Source organism: Montipora capricornis, chromosome 1, assembly GCF_036669925.1.
Source record: "Montipora capricornis isolate CH-2021 chromosome 1, ASM3666992v2, whole genome shotgun sequence".
Lineage (NCBI taxonomy): Eukaryota > Metazoa > Cnidaria > Anthozoa > Scleractinia > Acroporidae > Montipora > Montipora capricornis.
The window spans coordinates 38183167-38206612 of record NC_090883.1 but is presented as its reverse complement, the minus strand read 5'-3'; the positions used below and the strand labels follow the sequence as shown (position 1 = coordinate 38206612).

The 23446-nt window shown below is 37.6% G+C and overlaps 2 protein-coding genes across 3 annotated transcripts in view; both read right to left on the bottom strand.

The window, feature by feature from the left end:
- Positions 1–2820: 2820 nt before the first annotated feature.
- Positions 2821–16870, bottom strand: LOC138042185 (endoplasmic reticulum junction formation protein lunapark-B-like). 2 transcript variants are annotated; one of them, XM_068887990.1, is made up of 13 exons: positions 16755–16870; positions 16534–16575; positions 15889–16076; positions 14708–14766; positions 14574–14614; positions 11127–11210; positions 10019–10094; positions 8090–8278; positions 7422–7531; positions 7224–7332; positions 5414–5584; positions 4498–4563; positions 2821–3918 (listed from the first exon to the last, which is right to left on the bottom strand). In XM_068887990.1, exons 1-13 carry the CDS (start codon positions 16779–16781, stop codon positions 3869–3871), a joined length of 1212 nt encoding a protein of 403 aa, XP_068744091.1. In that variant the 5' UTR covers positions 16782–16870; the 3' UTR covers positions 2821–3868. The 2 variants fall into 2 exon arrangements, with proteins under 2 accessions (XP_068744091.1, XP_068744098.1); XM_068887997.1 differs by having other exon boundaries at positions 4498–4560; positions 16755–16869.
- Positions 16871–18584: 1714 nt separating this feature from the next.
- LOC138042098 (abl interactor 1-like) overlaps positions 18585–23446 on the bottom strand; it is a 7001-nt gene continuing 2139 nt past the window's right edge. The window contains exons 3-6 of the mRNA XM_068887850.1: positions 23206–23446; positions 21740–21769; positions 20497–20655; positions 18585–20050 (exon numbers count right to left, since the gene is read on the bottom strand). The exon at positions 23206–23446 is cut by the window's right edge and continues 224 nt beyond it. Coding sequence (XP_068743951.1) covers positions 19884–20050; positions 20497–20655; positions 21740–21769; positions 23206–23446 — 597 coding nt within the window. The 3' untranslated portion in view covers positions 18585–19883. The remainder of the gene's footprint in view (positions 20051–20496; positions 20656–21739; positions 21770–23205) is intronic.

Sequence of the window (23446 nt, the reverse complement as noted above, 5' to 3'; positions counted from 1 at the left end):
GAATTTCATTAGTTGTGACACTGAAAGGAGCCAAGGATTCAACTGCCTTCTCGATCGCTTTGTCAACGTACTTTTTTTACGCGAATGGAACAAATCAACACACTTGCCCCTTTACCAATGTTCAACCGAAAAAAAAACTGAAAGTCACTTTCCCGATAAAACCCAGGGCCAGGAATGCATGTCGTCAGAAAAGTTTTTGCTTTTATTGAGGGGCAACAAAACCCGGAGTTAGAAAGCAATAAGTTCAGGATAATGAACGATCATTAGTCAACGAGGACGCGCTGGATATGAAGTGATAGATATACTATATCCAGCAAGCCGGAGTAGCAAGCCGGAGTATCCGGCGAGCTAATGAAAATGCTAGAAATCGGATATCTGTAGTTAAGTTCTTAATAGAAGATTTTATTCTGCCGCCTGAATTTTGGTCATGATTAAGAAGACGCCAAAATTTTTTTAGAAACTTCACCGCATCTCAAATTTCCGTATTTAAAATTTTGTTTGCAATGGATTTTTTCTCGTTGACACTTTGACACTTCATGCGAGTCACGGGGATAGTTTCTATGGGGAAGCAGCTACGTTCTCTCTATCTTCCTTGAACCGTGGTTCAAAATGTCTATCACTGGGAACTCAGTCTTCCAGCGCGACCCAGACACACAGTGGAAGGCATTTAACTTTTTGCGTTCGCTTGGGGATCCTGGGATTTTCCGTCTTTTTCAGTCATTTTCATTTTATCTGGGAATAGTAAGAGAACAGAATACCCGGTCCCTGTTGACAACACTGAATGATCAGACTTTAACAAGCGACTGAACAAAGAAGTTGCACATGCGTAATTGCCCCTTTTTTCCGTAAATGTTACCAAAAGAATCGTGACGTGACACAGACGCGTCAGCTGGGAAGGGCGTGGTGGTCGACTGCGCAAGGCGGATCTTTATTGACACGAGATAGTCCAGTCACCGAGGATAGAACCCCTCAAAACATAGTCAGCTATCTATCTCACCATCAACAGTGTAGTTCCATCTTTCATTGTTTAAAACACTAACAACCCATCAATTTCCCTATTTCACTTTGACGAAGAGCAAACGTTCAAAACGTGAGCTTTCTAATTTTGTACATCAACTCCGTTAATAAAAATTTGGTTTTATCAACGGAGTTGATAATGTAACTTCGCTCTGACGAAGGGCTAACGCTCGAAACGCTAGCTTTTAGAATCTCTTTACGGTGGCCAGTTTACATTATCAACTCCGTTGATAAAACCAATTTTTTGTTTTCTACTTCCCCACCGACGCAGCACCAAAGTTTCTTTAGAAACTACCCCCTTCATTCATCCGTTGATAAAACCCTTTTCTGTGGTCCACTTCCCCACCGACGCGGAACCCCGGTTCCAAAGAAACTAAACGCCTATCCGGCATACAAACATTAGTCTCGTTTGCAGTACTCAACGGATAAACGGTAATCAAGCAACGACAACGGCGACGGCGACGGCAACGGCAACGAGAACGTCACAAATTTGCATATTTAATGCAAAAAAAAAACAATAGCTTTGCACGCTCTGGACGTACGTTTTTCATTTTAGTTCATTTGAGGTTTTATGGAGAAAGTCAGCACTTGAGATAAATTTTCATAATTTTCTCCCCTGAATTAATCGTGACCCATATCGGTTTCATTATTGAGGGACTGCCACACAATTCTCATGGTGAACTAAAAAGCTTGGAATAGTCTCGAAGTGAGTACAATAACGGCGTTCTCGTTGCCGTTCCCATTGCTAAGGCTCCCGTATGACTTATCCACTGGACAGCGGTATCCACCCTTTGAACGACTGGGTCCAGGCTTTGTGGTCCATATCCACATAAAATTCCCAGTCTATAAAAACATGCTCTCGAGAGTGGAATTACTGATAATCTTATAATATCACCCAGTGTTGAATATATGATAATCATAATAGACCAATTTCGATAGATTAAAATTCAGTCCTAAACAATAGGCATCAGCTCGAGGCTCTGGGGAATAAATGTAAGGATTTGTATGAGTTAATTCCCCAGAGCCTCGAGATGATGTCTTTTGTTTAGAACTGAATTTTAATATCGAAATTGGTCTATTACATGTCTTTTACACTGGACTAAGTTCCAGGACTTGTGGTAGCAAATAAAAAGAAAAAACAAGAAAAGTAGTCCCTGGACAGGATTTGAACACGTAACGCGGCTTCACGGCTTATGGGAACAGCTTCTATTCACTTGACCACAACAAGGACAAGTTTCTGTAATATTTGTTACCTGGCATCAAGAATAGGAACACTATAACTCAATGATGAAGCCTAAGCGCTGATTTCAAAATGGTTAGCTTTCTTTTAAGTGTGGCCTGACCTTCTTGTTAGTTGTGTAAAATATTTGCTAGCGAGTGTTTGCGCACGTTTACAGCCCGATCATTGTGTGTAAGACTTTATTGAAGCAAGCGGTGACTCGGTGGTTGAGTGGTTAGGAGCGGTGACGGGTAATATAAGCTAATAATCGTAGCTTCGCGTTCCAAGATCTGGGTTGAATTTTAAAAGAAAAATGTTCAATTCCCATAATTCCTTTCCAACTGTCAATGTCATGAAATAATGATAATCGTATATAGCAGTGACTTTTTTTTGTTTTTTTAACAGCTTTATTGGGTTTGACTTCCAAAAAAAAAAAAAAGAAACACACAACAGTAGCACTTAATACCATAAAACGAAGACCCAAAAGGGCGGACGGGGTGCGAACGGGACGCGGGGTTCCATGCGAAGCACTTCCCTATAAAGAGTGTCGAGAATGAGTTGGCAATAAACACCAACACATCAAAGAATTAATAAAATTTATTTATTTCAAACAAAATATCTTCATCTTCCTAGCAATAAATAACTAAAAGCTGCTCAATTTGGAGTAAATTAAGTTTTAGTTTTACAATACTTTTAAGTAACTAAAAGCTGCTCAATTTTAGAGTACTTAGAGTAACAGTTTTATAATCCTTAACCTGGTTGAACTGGCCGGTTTAAAGAGCCACCAATAAAACCAGGTTTGATTATTACGTGAAGAAGAAAGCAGGGTTGGCGCAACATTGGGAGAAACCGCTTTGCATAATTTTCCCGGGCTCGATTCCCTGACTTTGCGTGATATGTCGACCGAGTTTGTAGTAGAGCTGTTTTCAATTGAGTGTCGAAAGTAATTAGCGAATTGCTTTGGTTTTGCATTACTTCACTCAGTGATTGGTTCAAATTTTCAACCAATCAGAAGTGAAACCAAAACCAATCGTGGCTCCTGCGTGCACATTTTCCCGTGCTTTGTGTCGGCTGCGTGTCATTACTTCGAGTTTTGATTGGTTTAAAGTCCAAAATTTTTAGTCCTAACTGAAACGTTTGTTTTACTGAATTATTAAAAAACGAGAATTTCAGAAGGCATTCTGTTTGTTTAAGCTTTACAACCATTGCCCTTGTTCCTTTTATCCTCACTTCCATGACTTGATCACAATTCTTTTTTAAATTTGTGGCACTTTTTCGAAAATGATTCCATACGAAGAGCGATTTTCAGTTGATCAAAATAATGAACCGATTGAGACTGGTACATTTACACGCGCGAGTTTTACCAGGTTCTGATTGGTTCACCTCGCTGCTTGCAACCGTTTTAATATTGGTTTGTTGTTTTTACGGTCACTTGAATAGCAATAGCGCATTCCTTGGATGAACCACTTTACCCCTGATCTTCTATGTCCTTCTTCCACAATTTTGTAGTACCAATGATTTTTCCACCATTGGACTATGACCACATAAATAAATGATAATTCATTAATTTGATTCTATCTTATTTTATACATCCAGAAAAAAATCCACATTTTGAGTCAATTAATGTTCCTCTTATTTTTGTTTACTTTCCAACAATGTTGTTGGCTTGTTTGAAAATTCACCTGCAAGGCAAAGAAGAGTAGGGTGTTTGTAACACACGTTGAAGGAAATAATGGAAGGAATTACTATTTTGATAACTTAGGGTTTACCGCTCAAAATTTGGCTACTACTAATTCCACAAAATGAAAAAAAGCACTAGGCAGTCATAAGTGTCGCTTACGTTGTAGGGTACGAGGATGGTGTACTGGTGAGGGCACTCGCCTCCCACCATTGTGGCCCGGGTTCGATTCCCAGACACGGCGTCATATGTATATGTAGGTTGAGTTTGTTGGTTCTCCACTCTGCACGGAGAGGTTTTTCTCTGGGTACTCCAGTTTTCCCCTCTCCTTCAAAACCAGCAAAAACCAACATTTGACTTGATTTGCGTTAATTGTTAATTTCAGTTTACAGTGTCCCCAATTAGTGCTCCTGCGCTAGAACGACTGAACACTTAAATAAAGTTTCTTTCCTTTTGTAATAACTACTGTAAACTCAATTACTGAAAGATGAACATACTGGAAAAGATTTTGTATTGATGTTATAATAATAGGTGTTGTAAGTCTGACATATAACTATAAACAATTATTGTTGAAACGTCATACCTTTTGGCTTGTCAACTTGATCTTGCACACCAACCTTACCAATAACATTGTCACTTGTCTTCTCTGCTGAAAAATTAGTACACAGTTTCTCATTTTTCCCCTGGATACAACAAGGCTCATATTCATACAAAGGACTTGGTATGCTTAGTTTCAAGGGAGACAAAAGATGGTGAGAAACTTCCATTTAAAAAAAAGAGAAGACCAAAGATATAAACCTTGGAAAATATTGGGGTATAGGTTCTTTTAGAACCAGATAAATCAAAATGTCTGTCCAGCATTTGTCAAGTTTATAACACAGCCTTTTTGGTGTGGATCCTAATGCATCAATTAAGACAGAAACAACAGTGTCTATTTCCTCCTTATTGTTATTGTTACTATTTAAGCAATAGAGGACGTTTTCCGTGTTTCCATAGCCTCATCTAAACACGAGGTAAGTTGGGAGAATTTGAGACAGTTATGGAAACCCCAGACACAGTCGAGGGTTTGCATATATAACTGTCGAGAATTCTCCCAACTTCTCTAAGTGTTAAGATAAGGCTATGGAAAAACGGAAAAAAGTCCTCTATTGCTGTTATAAAATATTTCTCAAAGATAATTCGACAAATGAAGGAAACTGACGAAGGAAAATTTTTGATTGAAATAGATTTTCTTGATACACACTCAGATTTCCTACCAGCCAATCAAAACGCACGCCTGAAAGAAAATAACCAATCAAAATTCGTGTGATGTCACAGCCGTGTTTCCATACTCTCATCAAACACAGCTATTGACCAATGAAAGTGCAGGCACTATCCTAATTATTTTATAATATAAATTACTATTATCATTACCATCTGAGCAAAACACATAATAAAATAGAGTTTGGGGTCAAAAATGTGAACAATAATAACGGGAACATATGGTATTTAGCACTGACCATCATCTTTCAGCTTGACTAGTGTAGTATTCGTTGGTTTTCGATGTTGTACAATCATTCCCTGTGCAGAAGCATGTTTTGGTGTTGTCCAGGTGTCAAAGTCTAGCTTTGGAGCAACAGGGCGATGCTTTCTTGCAGGGTTCAAGTGATAACAATAACAGCATCTGAATGCTAAAACACATAATTTATTTGTTTATTTACTTACTCAATATGAGTGGGGTGGTCTCAGTGTGTCTTAAGTTAAGTTAACTTAATACGCATTGAGACCACCCCACTCATATTGAGGGTAAGTCAAATGCGAATAGCCATTGTGAATATGATAAAGATCTATCTCCACCACTGAATTAACCTGACTTGGGATATAAATGTGTGATACAGAGAATAATATTATTATTACACAATGGTTATTCTGTAATTTAGATAGAGAATACCAAAATTTGAACTGCAGCAAGATTTAGAGGGGTACACACATGATCTGAAACCTCCCCCTGCCATTTCTGTCACCTGTCACTCCTATGAAATGGATTATTAATTTTACAAGTTTACGTACACCCATAAGTGATTTAATGAGAAATGAGCTACCTCCCTGCACATTTCAAACTTACTAACAGTATTTCAAGCTAGTCATAGGATCTGATACCCAATTTTCAAACATTAAACGTGTCATGAAAGATAGATGTGATCCTCACACCTATTATATAATTCCTTAGTACACAAGATCTTTGATGAAAGGGATGTAAATGGGACAGCATGGCCACATGGCTAGGGGGCCAGACTTAAATTTTGGAGCTCAATTTCAGCTCTGACCACTAAGTAAAGTTGAAATAGGTAATGCCTCGTTAAGCTTCTTGGATAGGAATGAAAAAAGACTTTGTGTTCTTGCTAATTTGTTTCATTAACCCTAAAAAAGCCCCTGGAGGGAGAGATAACTCTGGGGACAATAATATTGGTTTTAGGGTTAGAAATTACATCATTTTGCGTGATATAGCCCCTTAAAACCCAGACCTCCACAAACAAGAGGCTAAGGGTAGACTACACTTTGTTCAAAGGAATTTTAGCTGATTGCCTTTAAATTCACTGCATTTCAATGATTTTTGATGTTGCAATATCTTGGTCAATACCCAGTTCAATTCCATAGTCGTAAGTCCACATTCTGTGACCCAACCATATGGTTAAAATGTGATTGTAGAATGGTTGTTCACATTTAATACTGTTGTTAATGGCGTTGACATGGTCATCACGATTGCCTTTGAGGTGATAATGAGTTCAAATCCGACTTGGGCTGCCTTGTACAAGACAAAGAAATCTTACACATGTGCAGCCACAGTCCAAAAACAAAGTCAAATCCTACACAAACATATATAAAAACCACAGGCACACGCTATGGGATACTCAAGCCCCATAGGCACGAGGTTGCATCTCAACAGAGAGTGCAGTTAATTGTAGGGGGTTTCCTAATTTGCAACCAAGGATTTATCAGGGCAACCTAATTCACGGGTTTGGTTGCGTGGCTTTTGAAAGAGGGACAACCTGGATTTTTTATTGATTTCAAGCACTGCATAACTGTAAAATCTTTCAAAGAATCTCTTTAAGATTGAGATCTTTGTAATTATGATTTATGAAAGATGTTCAAAAAAGATCTCCCAAGATCTTTAGTCACTAAAACTGCTTAGAAGGATTCATGAGGTTATTTTCATGACTTGCAAAACAATCTCAGTAAAGATCTCTTAATACATGCAAAGATCCGGCAAAAACAATTAGGGTTTCAGGCAAAAATTCTTCAAGAATCCTTAACAAAATTTTTTAATACCTGTGTATTCAAATTCCTCTTTCAGAGCCATTCCATTATGTGAGCAACACTCTGAGCAAATTAGAGCATATCGATTGTTTGGACCATCACCAACAAGGTATTCTATTACCTGATGGTAAATGTAAGGGAAAAGCATCATCAGTGACTGTAATGTGCACACTATCAAGAAATTTACCAGTGCATAAAAACAAAGCAAACCTTATCAATAGCAGTCCTCTCTCGTGGTAAGATCGGTTGTGGTGGTCTCATCCTTGACCCAGGTGAGCCATGTGGGCTTGCCCTAACAGGTGATGCTAGAGATTTTACATCTATGTAATGTACAAATAATAATATATAAGTCATCCTCAGAAACTCATTACTAATGCATAAGCCCAACAGCCTATCAAAACATTGATAAAACGTCACATGCGTGAGCGTTAAACCCGATAAAACACTCCTCATTAGATTCTTTACATAAAGAATAGTAATGAGGCCTGGCTTGTTTTTCTTGTATTCTAATATCTTCCCCTCACATTTTCAACCTTTGTTTGGACTCCTGAGGGACACGCTTTTTGTAGCAGCATTTTAAACATTACATAATGGTCACCAACATCAAAAAGAATTTCACCTTCACTGCAAATCCTCATAATCATCATCATCAAAGGATAAAATAACATTATTTTTTTCCGTTTCTATAGTTTAACAGAAATATGCTGCACCATTGGTAAAGCCAGAAACATTATCTGGTGTTCTGAGTCCAAGATATCAACATGAGAATCATACCTACTTCTTATATTTAATTTGCAAATTTATTGATGTTGATGTGTTTTGCACAATACAGAAGACTGTCTCAAATTAGAAGAATTAGAAAATGTAAACATTCTTGCCTGAGTTTGGTGAAGATATATCCACAAGACTATTTGATTTCCTGGCTCCAAGGGGCCCATTCATCAGCCTTGAACTGCATGATTGGTTAAGCTCTGCAGGGGACTCCAAAAGAGAGGGTTCAGAGATGGTGCGGTATAAAGGACCTCCTGGACTCTCTGCATTGGAGGAAGCCTTTCTTTGTCGAAGCTCTGTAAAGTGAAAAGATCACAACAACTCAATTTAACATCAACATCGACTCTTTTATTTGCAGAGCCTGCCTGGATCGTGAACTAATTTCAAAAATCAATTCAGATTCGACCTTTTGCTACACTTTAAAATAGCATTTATTTTATTGGCATTTCAGATACAGAGTTTGCTATGAATGTTGTGAACTTAATTTGCCACAGTTTCATCTCATTTATTATTAAGTCATTTGAAATGATTTCATTTATTCAAATAAATATACATTACTCTTGGTCTTGCCTTTCTCTAATACCAGTTCAAATGACAAAAAAAATTAAATCATTTATAACAAATTTATTAAAATAGGTACGAATTGCATACATGTGTATAGTGCACATGGTACACCCTGGTCTTGTTGTGTGATATTGGTGCCAATTTGCCTAGCAGTGTCAAACTCCGCTGGATTTTTACAAGGGATTAAAGTTTGAGTGCATTTTTGTATTTTTACCTGAACAAGGAAATGGCAAATGTCACGCAAAGTATCGTATCATTTTGTTGTCATCGATTAAGTGACAAATTCCCTTTGTTTATTTCTGGCGAGGTAATTGATTGATTGTCTCATCATTTATGCCCGCGAGTAAAATCGTCTGGCGTTAGAGTAAAATACTAAGTCTGGCCGGTTTAGGCTGGTTTGGACGTCAAAAGGTTAAGGCTGTTAAATGACATGAGGATTTGAAAGAGCTTTTCAGCTTCGTTTTCCCTCTCACCTATAACATGTCTCATTTTTCATAAAGATGTAATTTTTTAAAAGAAAAGTGAAGCAAAAAATTGTGTGAATAATGAAATCACCAGACAAAGACTTTTTTTGTCCACATGTTTACCAGTCAGATCCCAACGATAAAAACAAAATTAAGGTAGTGTTGTGGAATGTACACTTCCAGTCGACAACTAAAAGATTTAGACATGTGGGAAATAAGTTAACATTTCGTTTTTTTAGAAGAGCTCATCTTTCTATTAATTTTGCGCACAGTGCCATGGGAATTTGAACACAAACAAGGTGATGAAATCTCCATTTTTTGCTGATCGATTGCAACGATAAAGATAAAAATAGTTTTCTACTGCTTTTCTTTCTGTTGCAAGAAAATTACTGTTGAATGTTTTCCGATGCAGGCAGAGACATTGACCTGGTCTTTTAGAGTAAAAATATTATGGTTGACTGGTGAATTTTTTTCTTGTTTATTTGACCTGCAGAATGTCTGTGGAATTTGAGCTTGCGTGACAATATCCATAGATGGGAAAAGAGTGCTTTTGATTTAAGACATTTAAGAATTTAAATGTCTGTTAATTTGACAATAACTTCATAATTAATAAAGGAGAAAGGCGAGAAGTAAGCTGCAAACAAATGTCAAGTGTTATAATTCAAGAAAACCGTACATTGGTTTTGTAATTCATGCACGCTCTACAGCCCTACAAATCTTACACTCACTCACTCACTCACTCGCTCACTCATACAGCCCTGACAACAATATGGGTATTTGCACTTACAGTGCAACTATCCACAAAAAACTTTTGTAATGACCTTTAAAAATAGTTATTTGCTGCTCTACAGACCATGTAGCACTAACTACTATAGTGACTGATAAGCTACCAGATGGCTTGACGGGTGAAAGGTAGAGCACCGTTTAATCACATGACCTGGGTGGGGGGGGGGGGATTTATTGGAATAAATGGGCTACCCTATACCTACCCTTGCTCCTTTTACTGACCTGTTCCTTTTGAACTAGATGGACTTTGCATCACAGCAGGGACAGGAGATGTCACTGTAGAATCTCTCTTCTCCACCTTAACAACAGAAATTCTAATATGAGCATAACCATCAGAATCAACAGAGTGCTGTGGCAAATTAAAAGTATGTTATTTTGATGGAACTATTTTGCAGTTTAACGTTTCTTATGTACAAGTACTGATCATGTTAGCAACGATAAAGTCTTCAATAGAACGGAAACAGTTCCCCTTCCCAGATAGATAGATCAGATTCTTAGGCCGTTGTCTTTGGCGCCCCCAGGGAGACCTTATTTCTAAATACCACCCGACACATGGTAAACCAAAACCTGGTGGACGTAAAACTCTATTCCACGAATATGCTGCAAAGCTAATCAATCCAGAAATTCCCTCCCTTCCTCATGAAATTTGTACTCTGGCACAGGACTGCAAAGCTTGGAAGTGCATAGAGGTCGACAGTTGTCACCACTGGGAACCCCCATGCTATGAGCGCCTCTGTTGAACAGGGTTTTTGAGTGGATGTCAAGGTTGTTGAGCTTCCAGTCATATGCTAGTAATTAAACTGTTGTTTCATACAACATTTATGTCGCAGTTCCCGCGGGTATTTATATTTAAGACACACTACAAAAATGGTAAAGGTACTCCTTACAGTAAACTAAAGAGCTCACAGAGTGATACTTTGGACTTAACTAAACCTTTTATACTGAAACTAATTTCTAGGACTAAACCAATGGTGACTAATCTAATACAAACAACTTGTGTAGTGCTCAACGCTACATGAATGGGGATAGTTGCGGCTTTCCGCCAATCCAGATGAAGGATATAACGGTAAGCAGACAGTATTAAGACAAGGCTAAAGGAACTCAGTTGGAATTGTTAGAATATAGGAGTCCATTCATGTCTCGTTTGCATTGCGTAATGTTTACAAAATAACGTGACAAATAGAGAGGATAGCTCTAATGAGTCACGCTCCATTAACTACATTTTACAATGCTGTTGTAAAGCTTTATCTGTCTACCATATCACACAACAATAACAATAACAACATTTTACGGAATCTGATGATAGTAACAGGTACGGAATACTTCATACCTTGACTATTTCTGAATTGGGATCATATTTATCCAAAAGATCTTTTGCAGCTTTGTATGTTTCTTTTTCCATCACCTCCTCGAGCTTAAAATAATGATAAGATGCTTACGTTAAAAGACAACCAGCTATTTCTGAATTCATGTCCACCTTGTCTTCAAAGCAAGTCTAAGTGCAAGGTTTTAATTTGTGATGGTAATTAGGTCTACTTAAATATGAATGTACTAAACTAACCCAATGATTCATTCGCGTGCGCTGTTTTGTTGGGCACGATAACTTGGGAAATTTTCGAGGTTTTGCATTGGAAAGCGAGCGTTAAAAATAAACCATATGCGCAGTAAATGTACACAAGATACTGAGTTCTAGAATTAAGTTCACCTTGAAGAAGAAACAGTGAACTTCCAGATGATGTAAAAATATTGCTAAAAAGTGATTCAAAACACGTCCTAAGGCTCAACTGAAAATGTAAAGGTAGAATTTTTCGAAGCAGCGCGCGTTAAGCAATCAAGAAAGTTTTTGATCGCTAACTGAACAAAGCGCTTGAAAAATATTTATTATAACTCAAAATATGCCTCATGCAATTTACAGTTAAGTCTAACCACTCAATGGATAAAAATTGTTTGAAATTTATTCCAATCGCTTTGTTTTCTTGCAGGTATAAGTGCAAAAAAAAGGGAAAAAACGCCACTGCCGAACAAAATTTCACCACGTGTTTTTCTGCTTGTCAAAATACACAAAACCGCAAGATTAATTTAGTTAATTGATCACTATCATGTTTCATGAGAGAACAAACAAGGTCAAATTGTGTACAAAAATGCTCTTTCGAAAACTTTGACTGAAAGATAACTTACACAACACAAGAAAAACAACAGAGAAAATCGCTGGAAGTTTTCTCGCATTTGCAGAATATAAACGCACGATCGGATTGATTTATTTGTTGAGGATACCGATCTTCCGAGGTATACCGAAGGCGAAAATTCCTTCGATTACAAATTTGTTTTAGGAAAAAAAAACTTGTTATTTGCAAAAAATCCATCGGTTGATCACTATAAAGCTAAATTCGGGAGCTAATCAATGCCCATTATGACGTTAATTGCTACGAAGGCCTTTAATTCTGCGCGGCTTACTCGATGAAAAAAGGGCAATGCGCTCGGGGATTTTAAGAGTTTTTGACAGGCATACCAACTCGTTTCGTTTACCATTAATTCCCATGGATCATCTCCTATGAAAACTAAGAAAAATATTTAATTCATTACGATTATCTAAAACGAAATAAAGAGCAGTAGCTGCCACGAAATCTGGAATTTGAATATTATCGACCTGATCATTCCAGCGAGCTTCATGTTTATCATCGGTCGCTTGGTTTTCACCGTCTTCTTCGTCACTTTTAAAGTCATCTAAATCAAAATTGTTGTCTCTAGTATCCCCTCCTCTTACAGGAAAACCATAAAAGATCCCTTAGATCCTCCGAATCCGAAAAAAAAAGCATGAATATCCCCATCGTTCGGTGCGCTATCTGGCGCATCGGCTGTTGTTTTCGCGTAATTCGATCGCGCGATCGAAAGGGCAAAAATCCAGCCCTTGTGAGGTCTCTTATCAGCTGTCAAAATATGCTCACAACACGGCAAATGATTGGTCAATTATCCTACTAAATCTCCATAACAACAGAAAATTTAGATTTCCTAAGGGAGACTGGGTAGAGGCCTAAGATCAACTCCGATCAAGACGCCATTTTGTGCGGCCGGTTTTGGCCGGTTTAGGTATTTCAGGGGTCATCGCGCACGGCCGGTTTTGGCCGGTTTAGGTGTCAATGGGCTAATTTTCATAAGAAAAACTTCACACTTAGACTTGCTTTGAAGAGGATGAAGACATGAACTCGGAAATGGCCCATTGAATTATTTTAGAATTACAATTTAAGATTGATAATTATTATTTTGTTTGGTGATTGCAAATAGGCTGGTCAAAGAGTCAAGTTCTTGAATGATTTTGCTTGGGATCAAAAGGGTCTAGGATGCAATATGTCCTAAAACCTGGTTGATCTAATGAGTTAAGGTGCCAGTAGTGACTGGCATTTACAATGCAATCCTTGCTAGAATAGTCTTGATCTTGTAATCACTCACAAAAGAGTGCTTTCTTTGGTTTGACAACAACAAATAATGGAAAGGCTTTCTCATTTCTCAAACAAGCAACATACTATCAGCCTAAATATTGAAAATGGTTTGAATGCAGGGGTTACGTACCTCCATGGAATTTCATTGTCTGGGTTAAAGTAGTCCTGGGAAGGACTGTTGGCAGTAACTGACGTTTTGACAACCTGAGCGGAAGTCATCTTCAGAGTAAAGAAACATTTGGAATTCAAACGAATATAGTAATGCTCTGGTCTGTGTTGTGATTGGTAGAGGGAAAAGCAATGTGACTGGTTGTGAGGATGGTGAGTGGTGATTGGTACATAACGATCCAGTTTGTAAGGATTTACTACACATAACTTTTTCCTGTTGACTTACAAAGCCACTGTGACCTTCACTTACAAACTGGATTGAAATGCAACAATCGCCACTCACCATCCTCACAACCAAAAACATTACTTTTCCCACTACCAATCACAATACAGACCAGAGCATCACTACATTTATTTGAATTTCCAACCGTCAGTTGACTCTGAAGATGACTTCTGTTCAGGTTGTCAAAACATCAGTCAATGCCAACAGTCCTTCTCAGGACTACTTTTACCCAGACAATCAAATTCCATGAGGTATACTATTAGGCTGCAGGCTTGCAACATTTCAATGCTTCTAAATTTCTTGAGGATGTTAAAGAACCAACACCCTACTTGCAAAGGGCACATGGTTGAGTCTCATATACACGTGGACTGGTCTTCATGATATAATGGTTGACACCACTTGCAAGGATTATTTACCAAAATCCTCAAGTCCTTAGCTTCCATGTTTGCACAAAAAGGATCAAGCCCTCAGATCGATACACAACTTTGTGAGGATGACTTGGTGAGTTGAAACACAGATGATTATTGGACTTATGAACATTGCTGTGGTTACATGTATGTGGAACGCCTTTTAGTACAAACAAGGATATCCAGGTGTGATACAGTAAGTTTGTGCTTTACCATCACTAAGAAAGGAATTGAGATTTTACCATAGGCAACACTTGTATCCTGTCAGTCCAAAACCTTATCAAGAACCAGTAAAGTGACACTCAGATTCTCAAGCATGATATGATGATATGATATGATATGATATGATATGATATCTTTATTTAAAGAGGGAGACGTAATAACCTGTTACAGTTTTCTAACTTACAGCCCTCTCCGACAATTTACCCTCCCAACCATGATACACCACAGAAGAAAGACCACAACACCGGGTTATACATGCCCTACTCTTTGCGACAAGTGTGCGGGTTCGTTTACGTCCCACAGGATTATGAACAACTTACAACTTGTCTTTTCCTATCTTTTAACTCCTCCAGTCTTCCTGCTGCAAGATAATGACACAAAAAATACCAACAGTTGCTACAAGAATAATGGCTTGCTTGCTTAAAACCAAAAAAAACTGAATAGTTGTACCAACCATTCTTACTCATCCTGCTCACAAAAACATAATGAAGCACCCTCTTCAATAAGTACACCCTACAATAAACAGCAAATCATTGACAAAGTTATTTTTCTTTTAGTGAAGAAAGAGGTATAAATGACGACTTGGATTAAGTAGCACCATAAGAAGGAGCTACTGATTCTGAGCATGTGCATTGGGCTTGGAGGATGAGTTGTTTTCAAGTGTTGACAAACTTGATGCTAATAAACATCTCATGCAACAGATATATGTTATTTGCAAAAGAAAATGGAGAGGTCACTCTACGGGAAGATACGCATCCTCTGTACCCATCCTCTGTATAATAACAGAAATGGGTTTGTCAACTGGGTTGATAATTGGTTATTTAAATATCAGCTTTCAAATTTATCTATGGTGGTCAATTTACCCTGATTAACCCAGTTGATAAACCCATTTAGAAGTGTGTTTCCTTTCCCCACCGACATGGTCCAACAGTCTCTTTTGAAGCTAAACGACTTTATCGACTCTGTTTGATCAGACATCAGACTTCAACTGGCCACCAAACACAAACATGACCAAGGAGAGGTGTAGACTCAGTGTTCTCACAACTTTTAAAAGTAGAAGTTGCATTGTGGTAAGTAGAAGTTGCATTGTGGTAAGTAGGAGTTGCAATGCGCGATGGGCGTTGCCCCCTAGGGTGCTCTCAAGGCCAACCACCTAAATCGCTCTTAATCGACCCAGAAACTGTACCAGAGACAAAGAAACACGAGATTGAAGCAAGGTATATGTAAGCAATTTTTTTTATAATTTTTTAACCCTTTCAGCCCCGATAGTGCCAAATGGCACTTATAGATTTTACTCTGTCTAACGCCAGACGATTTTACTCGTCAATGGGGAACCCCTCGGGGCTTAAAGGGTTAAATCGTTATTTTTTTTTTTGGAATTTCGAGAAAAACCGTTTTCCCCATAAAAAAAATAAGATCCACCCTGTTCTGAGTAAATTATGGTATGCTTAATCATTTGAATCAAATTTTGTGATATCCAGATAACCAAGGTATGATCGGTACATGTTACCAATCAATCAATCAATCAATTATTTGCTCATATTTGAAAATCGTAGTCCTAGTTTTCAGCTCACATCAGTAACAAGAACAGACACCAGTAATAATTTTGAAACAATACAATTTAATAATACTTACGCAAGAGGGAATACAAGAAGAGGAATTGAACGAATGGCTTTTGCTTTCCAAGACTTGGGGAAGTCATAAAAGTAACAGACAAGAGCTGCTATAATGTATAGCAGAATGGAGTACAAGACTAAAGAGCCAATGAACTTTTTTCTTAGTTGCTCTGTTCTCTTTTGACTTGATTCCAAGGCTTTTAGATCCTGCAACACAAGATTCCAAGATAAAAATAACATTAATCGTTTTATTTATTTATTAAAGTCGTAAAGTGGACAAAAAAAGATTTGTATATCTGAAGATTGAACTAATCAATAAGACATAACATTGCAAAATTCTCTTTTAATTAACATAAAATCATGAATTATTCAATTCTCTTTTAAATTTCCCAGTTTGTCTTTCACAACAAACTGCTTTACTGGTAATTTCTATTGAACGTTTAGTCACAACAAACAAAATTTCGGAAGTTGTCCAAAGAATTATCATCGAAATGTTTTTGGAAACGAGCAGGAAATTCAAGATAAATTAGCATAATTTGTTCGAAAATACTGGACAGCTGCAACGCTTTGACAAGTTCATGAAGATTAATTTAAGGCAAAAAGTCAAAATTAGCATGTGTATCACATTTCATTTTTACTTGTAAAAAAAAGTTTCAAATCTTACCTTCTCGATGGATTCCAACACTTCCCCCAACGATGTTTTTTTCTGTCACAAAATAAACGACAACTTACTTTGATTAAAAGCTGCAATCAAGGGCCAATGTCCCTGATCATAAAATAACGCCATTTGTCCCACATTGTATGCTAGTTTGGAAAGTTAAACATATTTCAACGAAGACCAAAGCCCCTACGAATTTGAAAAAAGGCGAAAAAGGCAAGACTTACTCTCCATCTCGAAAAAAGAATCCCCATTTGGCAAAAATCAAAAAATCTATCGATACTACCTCAGCAACATGCTGCTGACAAAACAAGTACGGTTGACCGTATGGTGTTCTGACATGAAGTATATTTCGGGAAAAAAAACCACGATTTCCCCTGGAAGGTCATGCGCGTTAAAAGTTTGAAATATCTATGGGTAAGGACTTCAAAATGAGAACAGGGAATACAATGATGGACATTAATTTTAGAATTGATTAAAAAAACTAAAAAAGTTTGGAAAAGTTTACCCCATCCCCGTAAGACAATGTCACAAAGACTACAATCTATGAACATGGTCACCTCCTGGGGCATTCAGTGGATTGCATCAGAACAAAATTTCTGTCAATGGCAAGTAACACGTTCAAACATCACACAAGGGAGTCAATGGAGATCTGGCCATGAAAGACCTCCTTGAATAGAGACAATAAAACTAACGAATTAGCTAACATCTGCGATATGATTTTACACCCCTCACGACCTGCATCAAGGTGATATAGCCCTTTCTTACATTCAAACTTTATTGTGGCTGATAAAATATTTCATCTTTTAAACTTCTTATTGTGCTCTGAGTTCTGGAAATTATTTCAATAGTTTTTTGATAATTGTTATGATTCCAGAGAAGGAAAAGAATAATAATTAATGGGACACAAATAAACATAAAACAAAAACAATGGGCCCTGAGCCTGAAAACACCTGAGCTGCATCTTTTACCAACCAATTAAGACTGAAATTTTTCTTCCTAAGCAAATTATGACAGTGATCCAGATAATAGTTGGGTTTAGTTCAAGAGATGGGACAATGCTGGACACCTGACATGCACCATAAAATGTGAAGAGACCCACTGGTACTGATCCAAGCTTAAGGTGGCTGTAATCAGTTTCAACACTTTGAAAAAACACTCTCTTAAGAAAGATTGGCACTACATACTCAAACACATAACAGCAACTAGTTACGGTACCATATGAACAAAATGCGGTCGCAGCAGGCAGTGTGGCCCAGTGGTTAGGGCACTTGCCTTGAGATCCAGAGAACCCGGGTTCAAGACCCGCTCTGACCACTTGTTGAATTTGATCCTGGTAGTCCCTGGTTCAACTTCTCAGCTGCACTTGTAAATAGCCAACTGGTTTGCCTCCGGCCAGTTGGGATTCTTAACAGTTGTAGTTGTTGTGTTCTGTTGTTTCATTGACTTATTGGCCCTGAAAAGCCCCTATGGGGAGCGGCCAATTCAGTATGTATTGTATTGTATTGTATTGTATTGTATTGTGTTATCATGGTGTAATAAGTTACCTTGGTAATGAGAAAGCCCAGCAAAAACACTGTATGCTTTGGCTTTAGTTGCTCATATCTCCAAAACAAACTCGGTAACCACCATTGTTTTACTGCTGGAAAGTAATCAGAAGGCCAAGATGAAACCTTCTGCAAAGTTTTAAAACATCTGTACTGCAGAATCAGAGCCTCCTTTTCAACTTTGAATAAAGTTTCATCTTGGCCTTCTGATCACTTCCCAGCAATACAAAAATGAGGGTCACAGAGTTTGTTTTTGAGATATGAGCGACTAAAGACAAAATAAAGGGTGTTATTGCAGGGCGTTCCCATTGCCATGGTGACTTATTATGCCACAATGATGACCGGATCTTGCTCAGCAATAATTGGTGTTTCTTATGGTACCATAACATTGCCAATATGTGATACCGCATTGTAGTGGCAAACCTTCTAATAAGAACGTCACTTGAAAGCTTTGAAACTGGCTTGAGCCACCTCAAAGCACACATATATCCAAGATAGTGCTATCCACCATTTGAACAATAATTCGTTTTATTCCTTTAAAGTTATCCACTTATTTTAATATTTATGTAACAATGCAACTTTTTTTTACAGTCTGTCTATTGTGTAATTGCAATATGTACCGTTAGGTTTCTATTTATCTTCATGTTGTGTCTTGTAAGTTGACTCTCGTGTATACCATTACACTACACCCCTTGATTAGCATTGCTATACACGTACAGCCTTCTCAAAATATTTTTGGGGAGCAGGTCATAAGGAAAGTGGAAATCGTTTGGTGCTAAAGGCACCCAAGTGAGTGCCCAAAGGACGCAAGCTTCTGGAGGGGTCTGGGGGGATGCCCCCCTAGGGATGGTTCATGGTTCATTTATTTCACACTATTTAGATAAAATTAACATAGAAAGAAAAGTATAGTCAAAAAACATGGTTACAAGATAAAATAATTACAGTACAGGTTATAAAATGTGTATGATGGTCAAAGTAGCGAAGGCTTTCTAGTTAAAATTTAGACACTCAGATGCAATTTAGTGCAATCTGGGGGATTTAAAGTGACAAAATTTCACACATGGAATTGACACTTGCATGGAGTCTGATAAGAAATAATGTAATGTTAGTTAAATAAACATATTTATGTGCCCAACAAAAAAATAGTGCAGACGCGAATTTGTATGTCAAACAAGCTTTTTTCAAGCTTTTATAAAATCTCCAGTGACTTTACGTTCGAGCTAAAAATGTGTTGTGTCTGACATTTTCTGACTGGAAGGAGACGGTCAAGCTTTCTGAGGAGGCGGCTCATTGAGCTGTCGACAGGCCAGTTTTGAGAAGGCTGCACGTATAGTGTACATTGTAAAAATGTAACTTAATTTTTGAAAAAAAACTTTAACTTTAACTTGAATTAAGGGCAAACCACCAGTATTTTCCTCTACTTCCATACTAGATAAATGCATACAGTTTTATCACTTGGGTACAGCAACTTTCATACAAATCTAAAATGTGAGAAAATAATCCCAAAACTAAACACATCATCAAAATCAAACATTGTCAGTGCACATAAAATGATCTCAATGTATTCCCCTATAAAGTATATCTGTTCTGTAGAGAAGCTTCACTGTTACAGTACCTCTAATTCCTTTTACATATTTTTTGTGGCTTGAACTGTGCTGATATAACAATTTTTATTACAATGTCTTCTACATGTGAATGTCTGTATCACCAGCAGCATTTAGGAGTGCTGCAGTTTGAAAAATTCTTCAATTTTCATTAGCTTGCGTGTTAAAACAAAGACTTGTAATGCAAAGAAAAATGATGTTTATGTTAAAGGCATGTCTCTACATAGTTTCCAGGGAAGAGACCAGTAGCTCCTCCTTCAGTTACACCCTCAAACCATCCATCATCATTCTTCTTAATGACATATATGATAACTCCTTCTGCAAAAGTAAGTTCGTCATCTCTCTGCTGATTGTATTCATAAAGAGACACCACTGAATAGAAAGAGAAAAAAAATATTTTAGTCAGAGCCTTTGGGCATGTCACAATCATCTAAATCATCTTTTGTCAGGAGACTTGCTTGTAGCCAGTGGGTCAATGTAGCCTATCAAGTGAATAGCAAAGACAAAAATAATACATTCCTGACATGCTTTATTTCATTTAATTAGTCTTGAATGTTAGGCAGGGATACCTCAACAGCTCTTGCCAATATCAATGGCCAAACATTTCAGACCATGACACCATGGAACTCAGTTGCCTACTTTTTGCAAGGATGTCATGGTTTCTGCTCAGCTGTGATTAACCCTATGTTTCAGTTCTGGTGATTACATCAATGGGGTATTTGCCTAGTTTTTCATGTCCTCCATAAAGAACACTACTGCAAGCATGTTCATCACAACATCCAAGGGCAGTTTCCTATGTACGCTATCAACAAACCAACCTTTTTCAATGTAGTTTTCAGGTATCCAGGACTGTTCATCTACTGGTGGTGGAGGTGTCTGGTACATATCCTCTGGAGGTGCTGGCATTGGCAATGCAGATGGTGTTTGGTAAAAATCTTCGTCAGCTGGTGGGGGTGGGGGTAAAGGACTTAATGCATCTAAATAAAACAGGAGTAACTCAGAATCAAAAACAATTATTACTTTATGCTCTTAGGACATAAAGTGTGTTGATCATTATTGGAAAAATGCATTCAGTATTGCAGCACCTACAAATGGTGGAATTCTGTTCCATGTGAAATTAGATCTGCTAAAAACCTAAGCCAATAGTATTTTAAACCTAAACAGAAAACCTATTTGATTCATATTGCTAATTTTTAGCCTCCTCTGGACCCTGACATTAAACACTTTTACTGTCGTCATTTTACTGATTATAGTTTTTAACAGTCATAAGTTTTTTTACGTTTGATTTCTTTATTTTTTATAGTTTGATATTGTTTTCTTGTAAAGCTCTTTAGAGCCTTCTATAGATTGCATTTGCTATACAAATGAGGAATTAGTATTAGGATTAAAAGGGCACTGTCAAGCTAAAATTTGCTGTTTTTATGTCAAAACTGGGTAAAAATCTAAATTAGTACTTAGCTCACACGTACAATATTGCTGACAACCCACTGACAAGATATGAAATGTATTTATGGCACAAACAGCTATTTGTATTTAATTTTCGGCGACTTTCTGCGGACTCCAAAATTGAAAAAACTGGCCAGTTTTTGAGAGTTTCAATCCATTTCCATCCTTTCCATCCTTGGCCGCTAACAACAAAGCATAGCTTCAGTGCACTTCAATGGTTATTGGTAACAAAACCACATCATTATTTTTTGGTCTTCATTGATGCAAAGAGGTCTTTTGGTGTTTTGACGTTTCACTAAAATAGCGTGACACTGCCGCTTTAATATCGATACTGCTGGGGACTAGGGAAGGTTATGGTCAGGGTCATGGTGAATGACGTGTTTTTTTCTTGAGGACTGTAATATGAAGAAATGACAAACGTGTTATTGGAGTAAAAGATTCTTTTGGAAATTGCACTATTGGTGAAATAAAGGGAAATGCTTCTCTTTATGCAGACCTGACTGAGAACTTTTACAATAATTCATGACTACCTTAGTCTTTCACTGTCAGGAATAAAAGTCAAGACCTCCAGGGTGATGTCAACCAAACAAACAAAATTCATGCAAACCATCTTACCAACTATAGATTCATAAGTTTCTGCTCCATCTGGAAAAAATGGAGAAAGAAAACACCTTATTTGATGAGATGGGAAATGTGTGAAACCAGAGGGAATGTAAGAGATTAAGGAACATTAAATTTCAACTGAAAAAAAAGAAAAAGAAAATGTCAAGTAGCTTTAAATTTCCTATTTCTTGGGATCCTTTCCTTTGCTATTTTTATGTGGCAGCACCAAATTTATGGAACAATCTTCTTTTTGTAAAAATATTTGTGTAAATAGCTTTTAAACAGCCCTCAAAACATATCACATATCACAAGGCAATCCTCAGTCCCTAAATTGAGCAATCACTGTTGTAAGTCTGAACTAAAATAGCATTACAAATGTACTAACTTCAGCGACAAAATCAAACTACCGGTATTATTCTTAAATGCAAAGTTGCAAATATTACTGGTATATTGATATTCCTGCTGCCTAAGAAAAAGTTAGGAGCCTAACCCACATTTCTAGGGGTCCACAATAACTAAGTACCGGTAATTATTTTTTTTTACCCATCACCGCATTCTAAAAGAAACCCTTGGCACAACCAATACTCTTGCTCATTCTGTATCCTTTGCCAAATTGTTTTGCGGGGTCTACATACTAGTTGTTTCCTGAATCTCCCTTCTGGTTTTCATATTAGAGCAGCATGGGTTTTAGCACGTGTCTGTAGCTAACTGTGCAGCTAATTACAAGACATGTTATGTGAAAATAAAATAGGTAAATATATAATTTAATGGGAGATACTGAACAGTTGGTTATGGAGTTATGCATATATTCCTACTAAGGTTATGATCTATGTGCACCCTATCTAGTTTACCATCTAGAAAAAAGTCATAGGATGTAACTAAAGAATTCCTTGTGCCGATTAACATGACTTCGCATTTCTTGTGGTTACTTATTAGTCCGTTTTGTCTCCACCAGTAAGTGATATAGGTAAAGTCTCCATTTACCGATTCTGTCTCTGGAATTGGGATGGTTACTCTTTTCATCAAAATACTATGGCTGTTTGAAAATGCCAAATAAACATGCACGATCAAATGAAGAAGCATTGGTTTTAGTCGCATTGCATCAGGAATTGTTTTGAAACTGGTTCCAAATTGTTATTGTTATAGAAGTTCAGACGTGTTTCCTTATGGAGAAAAAAAATCTATTTTTTACCTGTTCTTGTTGCGACTTAATAATTTCAGTGATTTTGGCAGGGCGTGAACACATATACACAAGTAAAAATCAGGTTCTCTATTTAAAAACTCCTGCATGGCTGTATGGCTCTTCTTTTTTTGCTAACTGTTGCCCTCTTAGCCACTTGAAAAGACTGCTCAGTGAGATGTAACCCAAAGATGCCTTCCTGATTGGCCATAAAAATCTTTACGAAACATAATGTTAACATAGATTTTTCATAACATGATAACTAGGCATACTTTTGATGAATTGAGCTCAATCTTACCTGAAGAAGGGCGAGTTCCACCTGAGTTTGGCAAAGGAGGAGGTGGGGGTGGGGATATTACTGCTCCAGTCAATACTGGGGGTGGTGGTGGGGTTGGAGGAACAAGGCATGGGGGAGGGGGTGGTATATTAGGTGATGTTGGCGAAGAAGGAAATCCTTGAGGTGGAGGTGGGACTAGTGGTGAAGCCATGTCTGTTATAGGTGGAGGAAGAGGAACTTCTGGTGGGGGTACAGCAGCAGG

Bases quoted from the DNA above. Each gene is read 5' to 3' on its own strand.
- LOC138042185 (XM_068887990.1), bottom strand. From the start codon at position 16,781: ATGGGGATTCTTTTTTCGAGATGGAGA. The intron at 8,279-10,018 runs GTCAGTAAAAGG...TTCACTTTACAG, and splicing joins ATCTAGTTCAAAAGGAACAG to AGCTTCGACAAAGAAAGGCT. The intron at 5,585-7,223 runs GTATTAAAAAAT...TATGTGTTTTAG, and splicing joins AGAGGAATTTGAATACACAG to CATTCAGATGCTGTTATTGT.